The 19,570-nt window shown below is 37.6% G+C and overlaps 1 protein-coding gene across 4 annotated transcripts in view; it reads right to left on the minus strand.

The window, feature by feature from the left end:
* The window catches only part of ARFGEF1 (ARF guanine nucleotide exchange factor 1), a 92,242-nt gene that overhangs the window by 47,031 nt on the left and 25,641 nt on the right, over positions 1–19,570 (minus strand). For all 4 annotated transcript variants that reach the window (XM_086608692.1, XM_086608690.1, XM_086608691.1 and 1 more), the window contains exons 2-7: positions 16,457–16,487; positions 11,720–11,876; positions 10,502–10,648; positions 1,982–2,161; positions 727–1,000; positions 101–214 (exon numbers count right to left, since the gene is read on the minus strand). In XM_086608692.1, coding sequence (XP_086464818.1) covers positions 101–214; positions 727–1,000; positions 1,982–2,161; positions 10,502–10,648; positions 11,720–11,876; positions 16,457–16,487 — 903 coding nt within the window. The remainder of the gene's footprint in view (positions 1–100; positions 215–726; positions 1,001–1,981; positions 2,162–10,501; positions 10,649–11,719; positions 11,877–16,456; positions 16,488–19,570) is intronic.

Genomic DNA, 19,570 nt, shown 5'->3' on the forward strand with positions numbered 1-19,570 from the left:
TGACATATTTTAGTTAAAATATTCTGAAGTGTTAAAATAGTTCTTAACATCAAGATTCGGACTGCAGTCACTATTGACTAGACAGATATTAATATAATACCTCCAACTACTATGTTCACCATTTCCTGCACAATACTTTCTACAATTTCTTGCGCCTTCTCTTCACACTCATTGCTTTCACCATCATAAGTTTCTCCATCAGCTTTAGAAAGATCTTTAAAAAGAAAAACAAACCCAAACAAACATTAATGAGAAGCTCAGGAATTAAGGAGATATTTTACTCGCATTTAGTATTTAAAAATTCAATTACAAATTTACTAACAGGAGAGAATATGTTAAAAAAAGTCATATTTGGATGCTTTGAAAATAGTATTTGTAGAATGTAAGCATTCCAGTTTAAACACAAGAGACATCAATTTTGTACTTTCACGTACATTAAACACTGAAAACTTAATGGTTTTGAGATGTTATTCAAAAACTCACAACATTACACAGGTGCAAAAAGGAATCTTTGCTACAATGACTACAACAGAATGTAGGACTAAAGGATACTTGTGATAAAGTTCCACAGTTGTAACAAGGACAACAGGCATTTTGCATTACTCCACTATTTGAAAATATATGCCTGACTCCAGATTTGGGAGAAGAAAAAAAAGACAATCCTCAAGCCTCTCTTTTTACAGACCTTTTCCCTCCCTCCATGAAACAGAAATACACACTGATTACTTTCTGCTGCTGTAGCTTGGTCGGCTTCTGTCTGTTCATTTTCAGCACTAGAAATATCAGATCCGTTTTCTGCCTCTATATCTTCTTGAAGGTTCTTGTCCCCATCATCTGTGCTGTGATCAAGCTCTCTCTCATGTTCTTTGGACAGCTGATCAGTCTGTGTTGGAATATGTCTCAACTGAGGTGACTCAGGCTCATGATGGCTGACTGGAGACTGCTGTAGATGATGTTGCTGTCTGTGTCTCTCCTTTTCCATCAGTTTGGCTTCCTGAAGCTACAAAAACATTGCAATCACACAAGAATTTTACTATCAAAACAAAACAATGAGCTGTATACATATCATATACATTATTTTATTAATACGAAATCTCTATTGTCTGTGCTCACACAATGCCTTCATAAAGATGTAATGATTTAAGAAAATGCATCCTTCATATTAATAATTTTAATATCACAGGATAAACCTTTGCAAGAGGGCTGCTTCCCAACTATGCATATTACCATATCTTAACCATCCCTTCACTATGGAAGACAGATGACTAAACTACACATAGCATAGGACCAAGAGTTGTCTGCCTGCCCTATAAGGAAGTTCAGCCAGCAGATGTGACAGTATACAAGAAAGAGAAATATCAAGGCAGATCTTTTTTCTTTTTCGAAAGCTCTCACAAAGAGAAACACATTGGAGAACTTACAAGTCTTCTGTTATCCTAAAAGCATGTGGTATTAAGCGAAAAGACTAAAAATAAATTAAAAATAAATCAATAGGAAACTGACTAAACATCCAGGGACAAAAATAAAAATGGGAGTTAAAATCGGCAAGGGTAGCACTTCTAAAACACTACAGATCTTCAGGAAGAAATCATCATACTTAAAAACTGTAAGACAAAAATCTATTTCAGCTGCATGGTTCCTTGACCTGGAATCCCCAGAAAACGAAAAATTTCTGTTAACTTGTCTAATGGATTATCAAGTTGAATACATCCATTAAACACAGAGGACCACCATGAGAAGTTTAAATCCTGTAAACCACCCCCACCCCCAAAGCCACATTTAACACCTATTTCAGAGTGCAAAACACAAAAAGAACAATGTAAGGTATCAGATTCTGTTGTTCTTGTTTTTTTTTTTTTTTTTCCCCAAAAGTACGTTAGTTAGGAAAGCCAAAAAGCTTTAATAATAATGACATAACGAATCTTTCAACCTGGTTTGCTTTTAAGAGCTGTTTTCTATATAAAGATACTGAGATACTCACTGCTTGATTCTCCATACGTGCAAAAATGACATTCAACATTTGTGTTAGAGTTGCCTTGGCTGTGGTTTGATTTATGAGATTTTTGCTTGCTAGATAGATATTGTAACATGTTCTTACAGCCTGTAGCACTGTTCCTTCGTGGATTTCTATGTGTTGAGATGTTACTGCAGTGAGCAAAGCCTAAACAAAAACACACACATATACACGTTTTCCAGTGAAAACTTTTCTTGTTGATCAAATACTTTGCAAATGAATAAATACCAAAATTAGATTACTTAAAAAAAAAAAAAAATTAAGTACATATCTTGAACTGAAGTTTAATTAAGTTTTCACCATGTACTCTTGTAGTCATATTGGAACATCATAAATAGCAGTTATATTAAATTGAAAGAGTTTTCAACCAACATATCCAGGAATTACACGTTTCATAGCATATAACAGCAAGAAGTAATGCAGTTACCAGACAGGTAGTTATTAAAAGTCATTCTAGGATTTTCTAGACATGAAATAGGAACAACAGACTACCTGTCAAAATCTGGAAAGCAATCCGAAGGGTCCAAAAATTATTTTACAAATAATTGTAAACGTGAAGAACAAAGACTGAGTATGAGATTAGGCAGTTGTGAGTGGGACAACTACCCTTTCTAAATACTCTCTTTGGGTAGACGCTAGAATATTGTGTTGCCCTCTCTGTAGAAATCCACTACTTACTTTCCTGTAGGCTAGTATCTGCCTTTTTTGTTTTGTTTTGTTTACAAAAAAAAACCCACAAATAAGCTTCTAAAGGATCAGGTAACACAGAAGTAAGGAAAACATTATCTTTATACGAGAGTAGAGGCAGGCTGGATTAAAATGAAGATATAGAGCCAGATGAAAGCTGAGGACAGGGAGCGAAGACACTGTCAGAGGTGCGTACTGAAGAGTGGAAGAAAAGGGGAAGAGCTTGATCCACAATAGAACAAATATATTTATAATTATCATTGTACTCCAGTAGAAGAAAACAGAGAACTTTAAGCATTAAAGACTTCGACAGCATTAACGACTTAATAGGACATTTAGGGTAAATAAAAAAGAGCTGAAAGCACTGGAAAGCTCATACTTTTGTAAGTTTATCAGCATTAAAAACAACAGTTATTTAAAGTGTTGTGTATTTCACTCATCAAACCATGACTTGTTTCTCTTACTGACATTGTCAGCACCTCTGTCCACACATGGCATCGGCAAGTGGACAAAGAGTATCCATTGCTGACTCAAACCCTTTAAAAAACACTGTACTTAAGAGGAAAAAGAAAATCTAAGACCCACCTCACTGAGCTGCTGCTGAAGAGACCCGAATTCTACTCCTAGATAAGTAGTCCACTTAAGGTCCCTCCTTGTTGTTCTACCAGTGGTGCCTCAGCTCTTTCATCAGTGGACACAGGGAGGTATAACATGGATGATTGTACTTATGTTTCTTACTGGAGAATATACATTTTTATGTGCATGACCACTAAATAGCATCTCACACTACAAAGTAGTACTGCCTAAATGTCCACTTTTTAATCAAAAATCAAAAAGAAAAAAAAATAATTCAAAAAACACCCAACCAGCTGAGGAAAAAAAAACACAGAGGTAGACAAACTGTAGATAATGGCTTTGTTAAAGGAACATAAGTCTCCAAGCACTGGTACTGTTCTTTTCTACCTCCCAAAACTCAGTTTACATGTCACCGCACTAAAAGTTAGTACTTCTAAAAACCAAGAAGTGCTAAGTTGAAATTCATACCCCCATCCTGAATTCTTATCCTTCCTGTGCAATGACTCAATATCTCCACAAAACTTATCAATGTCCTGATTCTGCTAATGGAAACATTGTTCAGGAAAGAGGACATATAAAAGTTATAACAAAATCCAGAGCCTTATCGGGAATGGAGATCAGTGAAAATGGTGTCCCTCAGGAGTCCGTATTGGGACCAGTACTGTTTAATACCTTCATCAATGCACTCTCAGCAAATTTGCAGACACACCAAACTGAGTGGTGCGGTTGACATCCTTGAAGGACGGGATACCATCCAGAGCGATCTGGACAAGCTTGAGCAGCGGGCCCACGTGAACCTCATGAGGTTCAACAAGGCCAAGTGCAAGGTCCTGCACATGAGTCCAGGCAACCCCAGCATCAATACAGGCTGGGGAATGAATGGATTGACAGCAGCCCTGAGGAGAAGGACTTGGGGGTACCAGTGGATGAAAAACGATATGAGACGGCAATGTGCGCTCGTAGCCCAGAAAGCCAGTTGTATCCTAGGCTGCATCAAAAGATGTATGGCTAGCAGGAAGAGGGCAGTGATTCTGCCCCTCTGTTCTGCTCTCCTGAGACCACACCTGGAGTACTGCGCTCAGCTCTGGAGTCCTCAGTACAAGACAGACATGGACCTGCTGGAGCGAGTCCAGAGGAGGGCCACAAAGATTAGCACAGGGCTGGAGCACCTCTCCTATGAACACAGGCTCGGAGAGTTGAGGTTAAGCCTGGAGAAGGTTCCAGTGACACCTTCTAGCAAGCTTCCAGTACCTAAAGGGGGACTACAAGAAAGCTGGAGAAGGACTTGTGACAAGGGCATTTAGTGGTAGGACAATGGCTTTAAACTGAGAGTAGATTTTTATTAGATCTAAGGAGGAAATTCTTCACTCTGAGGGTGGTGAAGCACTGGAACAGGTTGCCCAGAGAAGCTGTAGATGCCCCATCCCTAGAAGTGTTCAAAGCCAGGTTGGATGGGGCTTTGAGCAATCTGGTCTGGCGGAAGGTGTCCCTGCCCATGGCACAGGGGTTGGAACTAGATGATCTATAAGGTCCCTTCCAACCCTAACCATCCTATGATTCTATTATCCCCTACACCACAGTACTCTCATACTCCAAAATTTATCTCCAAAGTTACCCATATCAATCACAGCTCTGTTGACTTCTCCAACCCTTTCTTACATGTGTCAGAAGCAAACGCGATCACCCTGAAGGCAGGTAACTCCTGGTTATTAGATTCTGCCCTCTCCAATCTGGCTGGAAAGGCTGCACACCTGTACACATCGTAGTATTCTACTTTTCAAGTTTTGATGATGATAAAGTCCTGAAAGGCCAAAACAGAAAACTCCCTTAATCTTTCACTTATAATTCTGTAACAGAATTAACCTTGAAGAACTTTATCTATCCCAGTTTAAAAAAATAAAATCACTGACTCCTGAAAACAAGACAGACAAGTGGAGCCCAAGCGTAAACAGACAGCTATTTTTTCCAAAGCAGTACTGTTCAGGCCTAATACAGTAAATACTTAGATTTAGTTAGGACTTCCTTTTGCCCAATTGCAAAAGATAACACTGAGACACACTTACAATACGTCAGCTGAAGAATCACCAAAAATTTCTCATTTAGAAGAGAAAGTCTCTTGCTGCCTAGCATTTAGAACACCAATGAAAAGGTGCAGGGAGGCAGGGGATCAAGTCTATATCTCTTTTGTTCTAGCTATGTAATTCATGAAGTTATTCCTTTGTGTCACTTTCTGTTTCCTTGTTAAACTTGAGTGATTAAGAATTTGGTATCTGAAAGTCCGATTTTAACTTCCATCTCAGTTCAGTAAAGTCTTATGGGCTTTTTCCCCCCTCACTTTTAATAATAGGAGACAATGCCTGCTAGTAGAAACAGGTGACAATACTACAGATGGATTATGTGCTCTTTTGTTTTCATTGGCTTAACAGCCTGAATGTCACAGGTTTCTTCAGTATACTTATCATGACTACTAGAGCTTGGTTCTTTTCACACCACTAGGTAAGGGGATGTGGACGCAAAGAAATGCTTACACACACACACAGATATACCTCCTTAAGGTATTAATCTAAATTCACTGAATAACTACATCTTCTATGTAGACTGAGAAATCAGTCTTTCCAGCGGGGCATCTCCTTGAAGATATGTAACTATTAATGAGTTCAACTTGGTTACAGAGGTCCTGACAGTCGCTTCTTTGGGTTTCTTTTCTAGGTACTGGAGACAACAAACCCTAATGACTACTATGCATGTTTGTAAATGTATAAGCATTTTTAACTTTGATCTTTTGATAGTTATCTTTCATATTCCATCAATTTAGAGCCATCCTCACACTATTAATCATGCTTACTTCATATCTCAATGCCATTTCTCTTCCTCTACTATCACAAGCTAGCAGAAATACGAGAATGAACACGAGACAGGAAATATTTTACAATTACTTTCTGACAACATCTTTCCCTCTTAGCAGCTTCCATTTAGGGCTCAATTTGAAGGCATGGCCTAAACAACATAACCTCATTCTGTTTCATATAACAGTACATCATTACGACAACTGGCATGACAGCTAACCCCGAGAAACCACAGCTTACAATCAGGAGCAGCAGTCCTGCTCCTCTGAAACCCTTAACTCTGATGTTAGAAAACTAATTCTTCCTTTTCTTACTTTATCAGTTTTCATCAGATTACTCTCCAACCTTACTCTGTGGCCACACAGCTACTAGGTCCAATGCAAGGAGGAAGAGAAGAGAGACAGATGAGTAGAAGACAACCACCTCAGCAACAGTCCCCAGTTAAGGAGGATTACACAAAATCTCGAACTGCTACACAGCAATGCATGTCCTTGAGAGGTGCAACAACGAAAGCTCTGCCTTCCTCCCATTCCTACACTCTTACTGCTCACTGTGCAACACGTCTGGGGCACGAAGCCACCTATGATATTTTAATGGCAACACGTTAATACAATCAAAACCAAAACAGAATAAGAAAACCCCTACCGGTGCTTTTCTGGTGTTTGGGTTTTAGGTTTCGTTTGTTTGTTTATTTTATAAGCGATTTTAGTTGATTCAGAGTATTCAATGTCAGGACAAGGGATGAGGTAGGAAAACATCTGTGAGCAAAGCCTGGACAGAAAAATGCCTCTGCAGAGGTTAGAACAGCAAGCTACTGCAGTGGCTGTATAGAGGCTGTATAGAGAGTCACAGGATTAGGTTGCTCTTTTCTATCATGGTAAAAATTTGCTGCTCAAGGCTTTTTGCAGCTGAGTTCCCACTCCTTCTGGTCACACTTAGCTCATTTGTCTTCGTCCAATAACTTTAGTGTGAGTGCTAAGAAGAGATGATTAAAAAAAAAAGCCTACTTTACTGTACTCCTCCCCTTTGCTGTTCTTCAGGCACAGAAGGAAACCTTTGTAAAAACATTTTTAGTACTACCTCATTATACTTCAGGTCCTTCCACAAAAACTTTCTTTGTCACAAAGCCTGCAAAAATACCAACAGCCATCAAGCCTTCCTTGTCCTGAAACTACTGGCTATCATCCTAACTGTGAGACTGTTTCCTTATGCTTCTCTTCCAGTTCTTTGCTCCTATTGTTCTATATTTGAGGAAGAACCTGTTGTCGTGTGCCTCTACCTAGTTACTATAAATAAAGCTTATTCCTCAGGTTGCCCAGAGGAACTGCGGCTGCCCATCCTTGGAAGCGTTCAAGGCCAGGTTGGATGAGGCTTTGAGCAACCTGATCTAGGGGAACGTGTCCCTGCCCATGGCCAGGGAGTTGGAATCAGATGATCTTTGAGCTCCCTTCCAACCCAAACCATTCTATGAAACTTATCATCATTCTCCTTATTCGTTGAAATTAGTTCGCTTTTACAGTCTTCCCATTCTGTAATTCAACAATGAGTTGTCCTCTATTTTTAGTTTCAAAAGGCAACTTGTGCAAGCAATGTTTAATCCAACTTTCCTTCCTCCACAGACACCAGTCATACTGACCGCATGACTATTTGTAAAAAGACACACATAGGAGCTGACCTTATGAACAGTCTACTGCACACGGAAGACTCAGAAAGCTGTCACTAAAATAACATCCAACTTTTCAAACTACAACTATCAAGTACACACAAAATTTTTTCTTTGCCAAACACGAGCCAGTTAAGTTGTAAAAGTATCTAGATAGTAACAAATACTTACTGTACAGCAGACTAACGAAAGAAAACAGATGAGGATAAGCAGTTGATCTCATGTCCTATCCTTTTTCCTCGTCTCTATTCTTTCTTTAAAGATTTTTTTTTTTTAAAAGAACACAATTTCTGTCATAACTGTAGTTATTTAGGAACAAAAAGGCCAGACGGAAATGTAAAGAACTTCAACTAAAACCGCTGCAGGTGTCAACAGGAAGTTTAGACACATACACCACAAATGTCATAGCAGCACTAGCAGAGCAAGCCTGAAGGCAAAAAGGTTCAATCAAGGGAGGCTGTTTCAAACAGAATTTGAAGAAAACATATTCAATGGCAGCAGTAGCCTCATTACTTGCTTTATTCTGCCACAGCAACCCCCACCATGACAACTGAACAAGAATTTGCATTCCTTTCCATCAAAATTACACTAAATCAAACTAAACTACAAGAGGAAGGAAGGAAAAGGCCAATATCTTCATCTGGTTCATCACAGAGTCTGCAGGTGAAGAGCAAGAGGATTACAGAGACAAGAACATGCAAGCAGAAACAGGGACAGAAAAGTTAAACTGGCCACCAACTGTCAGAACAACCGCCATACCTCTAAGCTTAGATACCTAAAAAGAAACAAATTACACTCCTTGGTCTTGGCAAGATTATTTCCTTCGTAGTCAGCAGAAAGGCATTTTCAGAACTCTTAAGCAGCTCCAGTTGTTGGGAACCTGCTTAAGGTGACTCCATCACTGGAAAGCCATCTAGTAACTAGCAAACAGCACATGTCAACTCTTACCCAACGCCAGCTCCCCCATCCTAGACTGAGGGCAGCACACTATACAAGGGCCATCCATTCAGCATGTAGATCCAAGGCAACCTTCCCGAGAGGAAGGTGTCCGAGTGATCAAGTTTCTCAGATTTTACTGTGGTGTTGGTGATGCAGCTGCCCTGCGGGAGCACTGATCATATTCTGAATAGCCTGGGAGTGCCAGCACAAAAAGTCGGAGAGCCAGGTACCCTGTCTTCTATCTCTGATGGAATTAAAATTCTTCAGAGAACACACCAATCACCAAGACCACAGAAGAGTCTGAAAAGACACATGGATCCATCTTTCACATCATACTAGAAAAGTAGGGTCCACACTCAGTCCAGATCTAAAGAATTATGAAGCCTAAGAGAATATGACTGACTTGGCAGTTTCATTATTCCCCCAAAGGAAGTAAAAAGTTCCAGTCTTTGCTAAGATTATTTTCAATTTTGATGCTTTTTATAGCATCCAATGTACTGTACAAACATGGAGTCAAAGTCAAAACGGTACTCTCCACTTTCCCAGGCATTCTAACATGGCAATTAGCTAACCCTAAACAGTCAAAAAATGAAGGCACTAAATGAATTTACACAATGCATTTTACAATTGTTGAAGTATTTGTTTCTCAGGTATCTTCTTGGACAGAAGGAATTTCGGCTCACAGAGATCCCCTTTCAAGCCAGAGGTTAACTTTTTAACATCTTGACCAAGGGCTGAGAGGACCAGAATAAGAAAGCATTCAGAGAGAAGGTATTACAGTGAGAGGGAGATATAAGGGTTTCAGCCACTGAAAGTTTAAATCAAAGAAAACTTCAATTTGCAAGATGAAAAATGTGTTAAATGCTGGGGCAAAACAACACAACAAATCTAGACAATAGCAGCATAAACCAACGTTTGTAACAACTATCTGCTGGAGAAGTGGAGTGTCAGGAAAAAGGAAGATTTGAGAGATGAAAAGGAGTAGGAGAACAAACCACCCTCTTTGCAGTAAAAGAAGTAAGCACAGTCTGCAAGAAATGTCGACACCTCATGACACATACGCAAGAATACGAGGTAACAAACACTTTGTTCCTCGTAACTAACTTTCATTGTATTCTTCACTACGGCTTATCATCACAACCTACAGGAGTAGGGTACGGTACTTTCACTCGGTGACTGACTTCTATTAGTCAGCAAAATAATTTCCCGTTATAAACACCTGTAATTAATGGATGCAATCAGAAAACCGCTAAGGTTTCCCAGAAACACTTATTTGTACAAACTCCACATGCAATCTTACATAAGCTATGGAAAGAAACCCTAGACCTCCTTCAAGCAAAAGTCTATGACACAGCAGCACAAAGCTACCATGGTAACACATGACTGCCAGGTCTAATTGTATTTCATAAAATAATTCCGAAATGGATTTAAAAATCTGCTCCTTAATTACCATCTTCCCCACTGGGAATGCAGGATTATTTGATACTAAGTTCTCACAATCAGAGCGCTCCACTGATCTGCTGTGAATCAAATTTCACCCAGTGGTCTGTGCACAAGAATTTAGGTCACAACCATGAGTTCACCCAAAATGTGATGGGATGGAGTAGGGAAAGAAGTATAAGACAGAGAGTTTTCACCTCAAGCAAACACGATCAAGAAAATATTTTAAAATTACCATTACATTTACAAATTAAACACCTCTGGTTTTGAACTCTAAGGCCATGAATGTCTTCCTGCTGTTATCATTATAAACAATGGAAGTATTAATTATATTACCTTTATTATTTGTAGCTGAACCCCTTCGTCTGTTTGAGGGCCTTGAAAACAGCCACATATTGTCTCAATAATTCTATCAATTAACTTTTTGCCTGGAGCTGTACTGTCTGGAGCATTCCCCGTCAAATGCCCGTATGCTATAAGTTTCTGGAAAGGAGAAAAAAAAACAACACATAAATAAAAGCTTAAAAAATAAGTAAGGTTTTTGTTATAATATATAAATTCACTTGATAGTTCTAACTTGCACAGAATAATTAAACCAGTACATTTTAGCCCATCTCATAAAACATCAAGGATTTTTTTTTCAAGTGTTCTCCGGATTTATGCAATTTCCACTCAGCAACTGCAACACAAAGTCTGTCAGCAAGCTTAACATCAAAACTTTTGTTCATCAGTTGACAACATTTTAAAGCAAACAGGATTCCAAATACTAACTCACATCACACAAGTCTTCATACGTAGTCAGCACAAAATTGCTTTTAATACCAGAAAAAACAGCTGCAAATGCTTTCTATTTAAGCTACTAGCTAGTCTTCTGTTTCTAAGTGTTCTATTATCCCTTTCTCTCTCTAGATCTTCGATATTTCAAAATGGAATTTATTACAAAATTAAGATCCTCTTCTGAACTCTTCAGGTATGAGAGTATTTTTAAGTCTCCATGGCCCCACCTACTTAAAAAATAATACTGAGTAGCAAGGCATCTTAGTGTGACAGTATGCCAAGCATGCATGTGCCTGTGAACGTAAATACATTGAGTTCACTGTTAGGCTACTCAGGAGAAGCAAACGGCTCAATTCCATGCTGCAGAATTTGTTCTGAAAATGGTATAAGAGCCTATGAGTTTTGAGAGACTAGACATCTCAAACTGAAAATATTTTACTGCAATTATAAACAGCATAAAATGAATTTGATAATGCTATACCTGCTGTGCTAGTTCAACACATAAATATGCACATGAAAATAGGTAGTTGTACACAACATAATAAAACTAATACAAACATGTAACTGTGGTAATACATACACAAATAAACACATACATGCACTACTAACAAATAAGATGTATATTAACATGTTGTGAGAAATATATTCGATTTGGTTGTGTGTGCAATAAAGAAAAATAATAGAAAAACAATTGCATTACTTGTTACACAACTGTACTTCCCCCTCTAAACCAACAGAATTTTATAGTTGACAGTTAAATCTCATCTTCATACAGACCTGTAAACAATCTAGAGATGTACTGACAATCCTGGGGCACTTTGACTGGCATGCCAATTCAAACGGTAGGAAGTATTTGTCTGCTTCAATGAAGCTTGTCTTTGATTTCACAGGTGGAAGAGTGCTTGAACCAGGCTTTGCTTCTCCATGAGGGGGACTAAACAGAATGATTGTATTAAAATGCCGTAAGTGCTCACACAAGTAGTTCTCACCACCACAATGTTTATGATGAAATAAAATATCAAGAAAATTAACATTAGGAAAGAGTAACTTCATAGAAGTTAACACAATGATAATACGGTCATACAAATATTCTTAACAGCTTTTATACTTCATCTGTCTCCTTTATGGATCAGGCAAATTGATCCATTTACAGACTATGAAGATTGAAGGCAGAAAGATTTGTTTCCTCTGAAAACAGGAAAAGACTCCGCTTACTCAGTTGGTGAAGGCAGAGGGGAAGGAGGGAAATCTATTCAGGATCATTTCCACATTAAACGATAACTCTGAAAGAAGTCTGGCCTGTTACTACTAGAACAGATAAAAATACAACTTGTCGAAAATTTTTATGACCATGAAAGTTAGAAACTACTCAACTACTCTATTATGATACAAGTTTGGTTCAGTACTTTAGAGAAAGTAAATCTATTTGGAGATTAAATCATATCTGAACTTCAACCCTGGACATACTCAGAGAAAAACAAACACATACATCAAAAAAAAAAATGCAAAAACTTTGCTCTACCTGTGCTTCAGACGAATTTAAGAGTTCAGTGGTTACCAACATATCTCACTTGGGCAATGTATCTGAAATGACTAACTGTACAAAATTTGAGAAAAATATTAGCTGTTGAGGTGCTATTACTTACAGCACTTGTAAAAAGGGCATGTTCATGAATACTTAGCTAAAAAGGACAATTAAGAATGGGTAATTTTTCACTAATTTGTGTGCATCAATGGAGTTTGCCTTTGACTTAAAGCAAGACGTTTGCATTTTTCATTTCATAGAACAGCTCATCACCTTTCTGTAAAGTATTCCTAACCCTTTTTGTGCACACGTATGTATCTTTACTATAAAAACTATACTTTACTGTAAACTATACTGTCTTACACAGACTTGATTAAGTGGTATTACAAAAAAAAAAGAGCATAACTTCATATTCTGTAGTGAAAGATTACAAAATTCTTAGAGTAACTCAAACAGATCTTTACAGAACAACGAATTTCAAATCCAGGCCCTATGCATTTGTTGCAAATTAAATTAGATGCTTCAAGGAACGCAGATCATAGAAAACATATGTTTTTAATGTTGCTGAAGTACAAGAATGAACTGCTAACAGTTTATTATAAATCCAAAGAGTGAATGCAGTCCTATACATCATGGAGAGAGCCTTAAATTAACCAATATGATAAACTATCAATTTCAGCTTTTCAAGTAGCAAGTTGGATTGTACTTGAGATGTTTGGTACCGCATTCAAACAGTCCTTGTTTAGGCAGCTTAAAAAGAGCACCTAAATTCTAGGTCTTAACGGTGAATAATTAGTGTTAAGATTCTACTTTCTACTAACTTACTTCTCTTTTGAAAGTTTAAAGATTTATGCCTACATATTTTTTTTCCTGAAGAACAAGAGGTTTGTTTTTCTGTTGCATGAGTAACTTTCTTTATTGCCCAATATTGTTTTTGCTAGAAATGGCTCTTTCGGAAAAAAAACCCAAATCGCATAAGTTGCAGAAGAAGTACAAGATTATTCTGCATTCTCAAACCTCTCTGAAATTCCTATAAAAGCTTTTCTCTGATGAATGGAAGGGTGGTATCTCTTGCTCAAGTCTTATGACCAGACTGTTCTTCATCTAGTGACTGAAACCATTAAAATTAGGTTAGAAAAGCACTCCGGAAATAAACCCAGCCTTTTTCAGAAACAAGGAGCAGACCATGATGAGATTCCAAAAACGAAGAACCATGCCATAGCAAGCAACTGCAGAAGCCTGAAGCTTCTCTTAATTGAAAACTATTAAAAAATGCCCAAACTAATAAATATGGAAGATGATGCTCCCCTTGTCTCTGGAAAGGTAACTGAAAAAGCTCATCAGCTTGCTGACGATGGAAGGGAAGGGAATAGCAGAGTGGCGGGGAAGAGAAACCCGAAAGTTATTTTCTTTATGTTAGCAAAGAAATTACTTTAGCTGGGGCTTTTTTCAGCAGACTGTGAAACCAGAAACTGTCTCTAACAAAACTTTCTTCCACCAAGGGATCTACCAAGCATGAGAATTATTAAGTATGCCGGTATTTATGCATCAGCCATAGAAACAGGGTAATGTACGCATCAAAGAATGAACTTTTAAAATTATTTTGGCAGCATTTGCTGTGTAATGGTTACATAAAAATCAGCCTCTCTTTTTCTATTCCATTCCCTTCTGCCCCACTACAAAGCACCAGTTCTGTTTAAAAAGAAACAAACAACAAAACAAAAGAAGCAATTTTCCATGTAAAATTTCTGGGAGGTGAAAATGACCAATGCATTCCAGGTTAACCACGAGATCAGTTTCCTTGAACACAGACTGAAAAAATTAAAAAAAATTATAATTGGAAGTCCCTTGTTCGGATATTCAAATCTCAATTACAGAAATCAGAAGCTGAAAATAATTTTATAAACTAAAAGATTTCTCAATTCTAAGGCCTAGAAAAAACAGTATTTTCTACTGCATCTAAAAACTTTGACTCTACAGTAAGAACAGGGCAAATCAATTCATAGTTTCCAAGTCCGGCAAAGCCTTCATAGCAGAAAAAGGCTACTGTCAAAACAAAGACAGCATTGAATAAAAGAAACGGAGAAGAGAAGGCTCCACAGAGACCTTCTAGCAGCCTTCCAGTACGTAAAGGGAGACTACAAGAAAGCTGGAGAGGGACTTTTTGCATGTAGTGATAGGACAAGGGGCAATGGCTTTAAACTGAAAGAGGGCAGATTTAGATTAGATATAAGGAAGAAATTCTTCACTCTGAGGGTGGTGAGGCACTGAAACAGGTTGCCCAGAGAAGCTGTGGCTGCCCCATCCTTGGAAGTGTTGACTGCCAGGTTGGATGAGGCTTTGAGTAACCTGATCTAGGGTAAAGTGTCCCTCCCCATGGCAAGGTGGTTGGAACTAGATTATCTTTGAGGTTCCTTCTAACCTAAACCATTCTATGATTCTGTAAATCCAAATCTATTTCAAAAACGTAAATAGGCAGGTAAGACAAACACATTACACCCCCAAAAAAATCACAACTTCAGATATTAATAAGGCAGAATTTAAGCACCCAAAGGTCAGAAATGGCTGAACCATGCTTGTATAAATCATTACAATTCAGCACTCATTAATTTTAGCACGATATTTAACTACAGGATCAGATACTACTTTTCCTTATTCAGTGCCCAGAACAAATATCCCTCACTGAATATTTAACGTTATGCGTTTTTTTCTTATGATGCTTCACAATGTGGACTTCTGCTTTATTTCTACTACTCTAAGTAAAACCTGTTACAAAACTACATTATCACTTTCTGTCTGAGACTGCCTTGTGGTGCTTGGTGGCACATTTTCTGAACACTACACAAATATTAAATTTATTTTTACAACCATACTATGAGCTGATGGTATTGACTTGATTTTGCTGGTGGAAATCGAAGCGCAGTGACTCAGTCAAACGCATGCATTAATTTTTACGCGCTCAATTTGATAAACTGCAAGACTAAATTGTTCAGCATGTTTGACATGAAATCTTCCTTTACATCATCTGAAACAAAAGCTCCCACTGGCTTCCTTTCCAGCTAGAAGTGGTTACATTTTCCAAACAAAAACTTGTCCATTTCAGCTCAAATACCCAGGAGATGAAGCAGAAATAATTAGCAGCCATTTTTGACAGCTGTGGCTTAACGATTTGCCTAAACCAGAAATTCAGTTACAGGGCAGAACACAGGTCCCCAAGCAGCACTCATCTGCTTAAGCCGCAAGAACACCTTCATCATCAGTTTCACTCATCTGCTTCTTTCAACGAGTAGTATAAACAGTCTTGACCACACAGCCCTGACTCATGGCTAGCAACGAACACTGAACGAGGAAGAAGATCCTGTGGAACACATAATTAAATACTAACAATCAATTCCACAGTTTACTAATACTTAAAAATTTACTTGTTGATAGCAGAGTGTTTAATGTAAATTTTGGCTTCCATCTTCACTTGTAGAGGGATTGCCTCCAGAAATCTACACCTAATTCCCTAACAAGGTCCTTTCTAGACACTCTCTTTCAAAATCACACTAGTTTTCTCTACCCTTTCCCACCTCCTCATCCAACCTCCTCCGTCGTGAACTTACAGTTCAAGTGTATTATGTGCATTCTAGGCTCCTCCCCCTCCTCTGATCTCACTTTAAGAGCTTCTTAAGGTCAGGCCCTTCCACCAATACTTTCCTTCTGTGCCACCCACAAAGACCTTTTCTAATCCTACACTCCCTGGCCAGACAATAACAGCCAGCTCCCTCTAAGCTATCTTCTGCCTCTACTCCCAGGCCCCACGCCTTGCACCATAACAGTCAGTAACAGAAGGAGCACTTTAGCACATTTCCAGAGACCACCAACCTTACAAAATACATCGAAAATGCTTTTCAGAGAAAGCCAGTATTCCCCAATGCAGAATAAGTATGGTACACGTTTTAAGAAATGAAAAGCACTATCACTCAATATGATGAACTATCACATACCTTTGCTTTTCTGTTTCAGCCTTTATTTCCTCTGTAAAATGAAACAAAGGCATAGTTATGGAAATGGTATCATAACCACAAATATAATATTAAATAACTGAAAATGACTGGAAAGTAAAACTATTCAGGCAAACATTTGAAATCAGGATTAGTTTAAAACAAAAAATACATGTTTATAAGCAGTTTCATAAGAGCTTCTATTCTTCACCTGCATTGGTTGCAAATGGTATCAAAATTACTTTACAAAACTATATTCAAAACTTAGTATTTAAATTTGCATCCAGTATGCCAGCTAAACACCACATTCCTAGAATGTTTCTGCCAAGACATTGGCAAGCTGTTTTCACAGCTCATGTAGGTAGAAATAACAAGAAAAATGCAAATATTAAGACTATTAATCTATCAATAAAAGATATACTGCTTGTTAAATGTGGATTATACAGAAAAACAATAAAGAAACCACCATTGCCGATTCTTACATGAAACCATGATGACTAATAATTCTATTTGGTTTTAAACAGTGTTAAATACCACAATAACGACTAGAAGGGAGGGAAAAAAGTCTGCAGTGCTTCTATTTCTTATTATTTCAAAAAATATTAAAATAGAAGGACTAACAGTTTAATGCTGTTGACAAGACATTCTAATTTTTTACAATACATTTTTCGTAATTTTAAATTACTGAAATTAATTTTAGGAAACATCTTCCATTTCATGAGTACTTTTGTTCGTGTTCTCTAGTTATTTAGCACACTTAAATCATAGGAAATTATTCCATAAAGACTGAGATTTCCAATCTCACAGGAATACATTCTTGAAAGAAAATATATGAGATCAAATATTAAAAAAAAAATAAATATATGTATGTTTTAAGAAATCATCTCAGGAAATGCATTCTAATATCAAGTCCTCCTCAAACATGCAAATCCACAATCAACTAAAACCAACACTTTACTTTGATTTTTGTGTATAAGCTTTAAAGTAGTGGCATGGATTGATTCCAACAAAAAAAAACAACTTAATATTTCTAAGTAAGCTCCCATGCAGCAAAAGCACTCTTTGGCTAGTCCTATCTCTCATTTACCATTTCACACAGTCATATGGATTTACTTCCATAACACAGGTTCCTAAGTTTGCTATTTTATCACAAATCACTAGTATCAAATATGTTTACTAATAAGACTCAACACCAAGAAAAGTGAAAACACGGAGTGCCTGTCAACCTAAAACGTAAGTTATTTTTGACATGACTGATGTTCCTGTTTACCCCCAGTAAAACCCAGAAGCTAGCAGATCAGTGGTTCATCCGAGAAACAGCTAGTCCAGAAGTGGTTCAAATCTGTGTCATCCAGGACTAGACAAAACATGAAAATAATTCCATGTTCCAGATATTCAATATTCTTCAATAAGTAACAATAACAACAATAACAATAACTCTTATAGTCAGCAATATTTCGGGAAAGTATGCCTTCCTTCCAGGTTATGACATTTGATCCATTTACTTCCTTGCAGGCAAATTCCTGACCAATAGGAAGGAGAAGAAACTATCTTCCTCCCTTCCAGCATCTTCATACCTTTCATTATATTACCTCCCACCTTTAGCATTCACACCCCTCACACACAGGAGTTCTCAGGAACTCCTCCCTGAGATGCTCTGAAGTCTGTTCGACAAATAACATTACCAACCAAGTGACACAATGGCAGAATGGCTTCCAAGTTAAAAGCTTCCAACAAAGGCGACAAAACCGAGCAGATTCTTGCCCAATACCCAACTCTTTCGAACACAGAATGAAACACAGTAGACTACAGAAACTAAGGAAATCCTAATGCTCCGCTCAGATAGTGATCTCATTAATAAATGCAATGAAATATTAACAAATTTTGTCTGTAAAATGACACAAGGTGTTGGAGTAGTGTCATTAAAAATGGGGGAGGGGGGTACACACAAAACAAAAGTCAAAATCATGTCTTACTGCACTTCAATTAGTTTGAGTGACTAATACTAGTTTAAATCCTTTCTTTAATATATTAAGCTCTTGCTTAGAATGATTAACACAAATTTAGAAACCACTTAGTTATAAAATTTGAACTTACGTCATTCTAACAAACATTCTACTTGTTTATATTTAAATTATAATTCAAGATTATAACCCATTTTGTGATATTTAATATGAATAAGATGGTATTTCAATTCAAGATAAAACAATGTCAAGTTGTTAATATAAATTTCAGTTTACAATTTTATCCGATTTTAATAACCTGAAACAAACACAATATTTTATTTAACAGTTTTACTTAAGATCACTTAGGTACAGGAGTGAACAACTCTATTGACAAACAAAGATCTATACATTTACAAGTTATTTTATTCTTTGGCTAGGGGGAAAAAGAAAACAACAAGCAAATGTAGAAAAAAAGAACTATTTCGGACTATTGCTATAAATAAAACAACAGGATGTGAAGCACCACTTCACATCCAATTCTGGTTGTCCTTCTCAGCCCGCCCCACGCCTCTGGAACACTAACCCCCAGAGGCTAACTAGTCTCCCCTAGGGAAGGTGCAAATTATGGCGGAACTTGTTCATTGTTCAGAACAGAAACAGTTGAGTACTGAATTACTGTGAAAGTACAAGTAAGCTAGTTCTCAGCTCCCCATCCTCTCTCTTTCTCCATGAACAACACTATTTTTCCAGTAAAAGACAGCACATATCCTAAGCATAAATATCCTTCTGACACTACGTAGAGCAGATGTGGCAGTAGGTGAGTGTTCAGACACTCTAGCCAACTTTTCAGATTCCAGAACAGTGGTTAAACTGCACGCTTAAGCGAATTTCTTGATCTGAAAACACTGCACGAACAAAGAGTCCCTGGCAAAAAGACAAACATAAAAAAACACTCAGGAAAAGAAAGATCAGAAACAGCGGTTCCTCTTTGCACTAACCTGTTTTATTCCTGAACTAAAACAATGTATCAAATCCAGCTAGCTGTCATCTTGATGCTACATCACATTATCTCTGAATTTATTCTCTGCTTTGTAAACAATAACAGTACTTGCAAAGATTACCAAAGTAATAAAAAAATCCAGAGCTGCTTAGAGCCCTCATTGCGCTGCTG

Source organism: Tauraco erythrolophus, chromosome 3 (assembly GCF_009769465.1).
Source record: "Tauraco erythrolophus isolate bTauEry1 chromosome 3, bTauEry1.pri, whole genome shotgun sequence".
In the NCBI taxonomy this organism is placed as follows: domain Eukaryota; kingdom Metazoa; phylum Chordata; class Aves; order Musophagiformes; family Musophagidae; genus Tauraco; species Tauraco erythrolophus.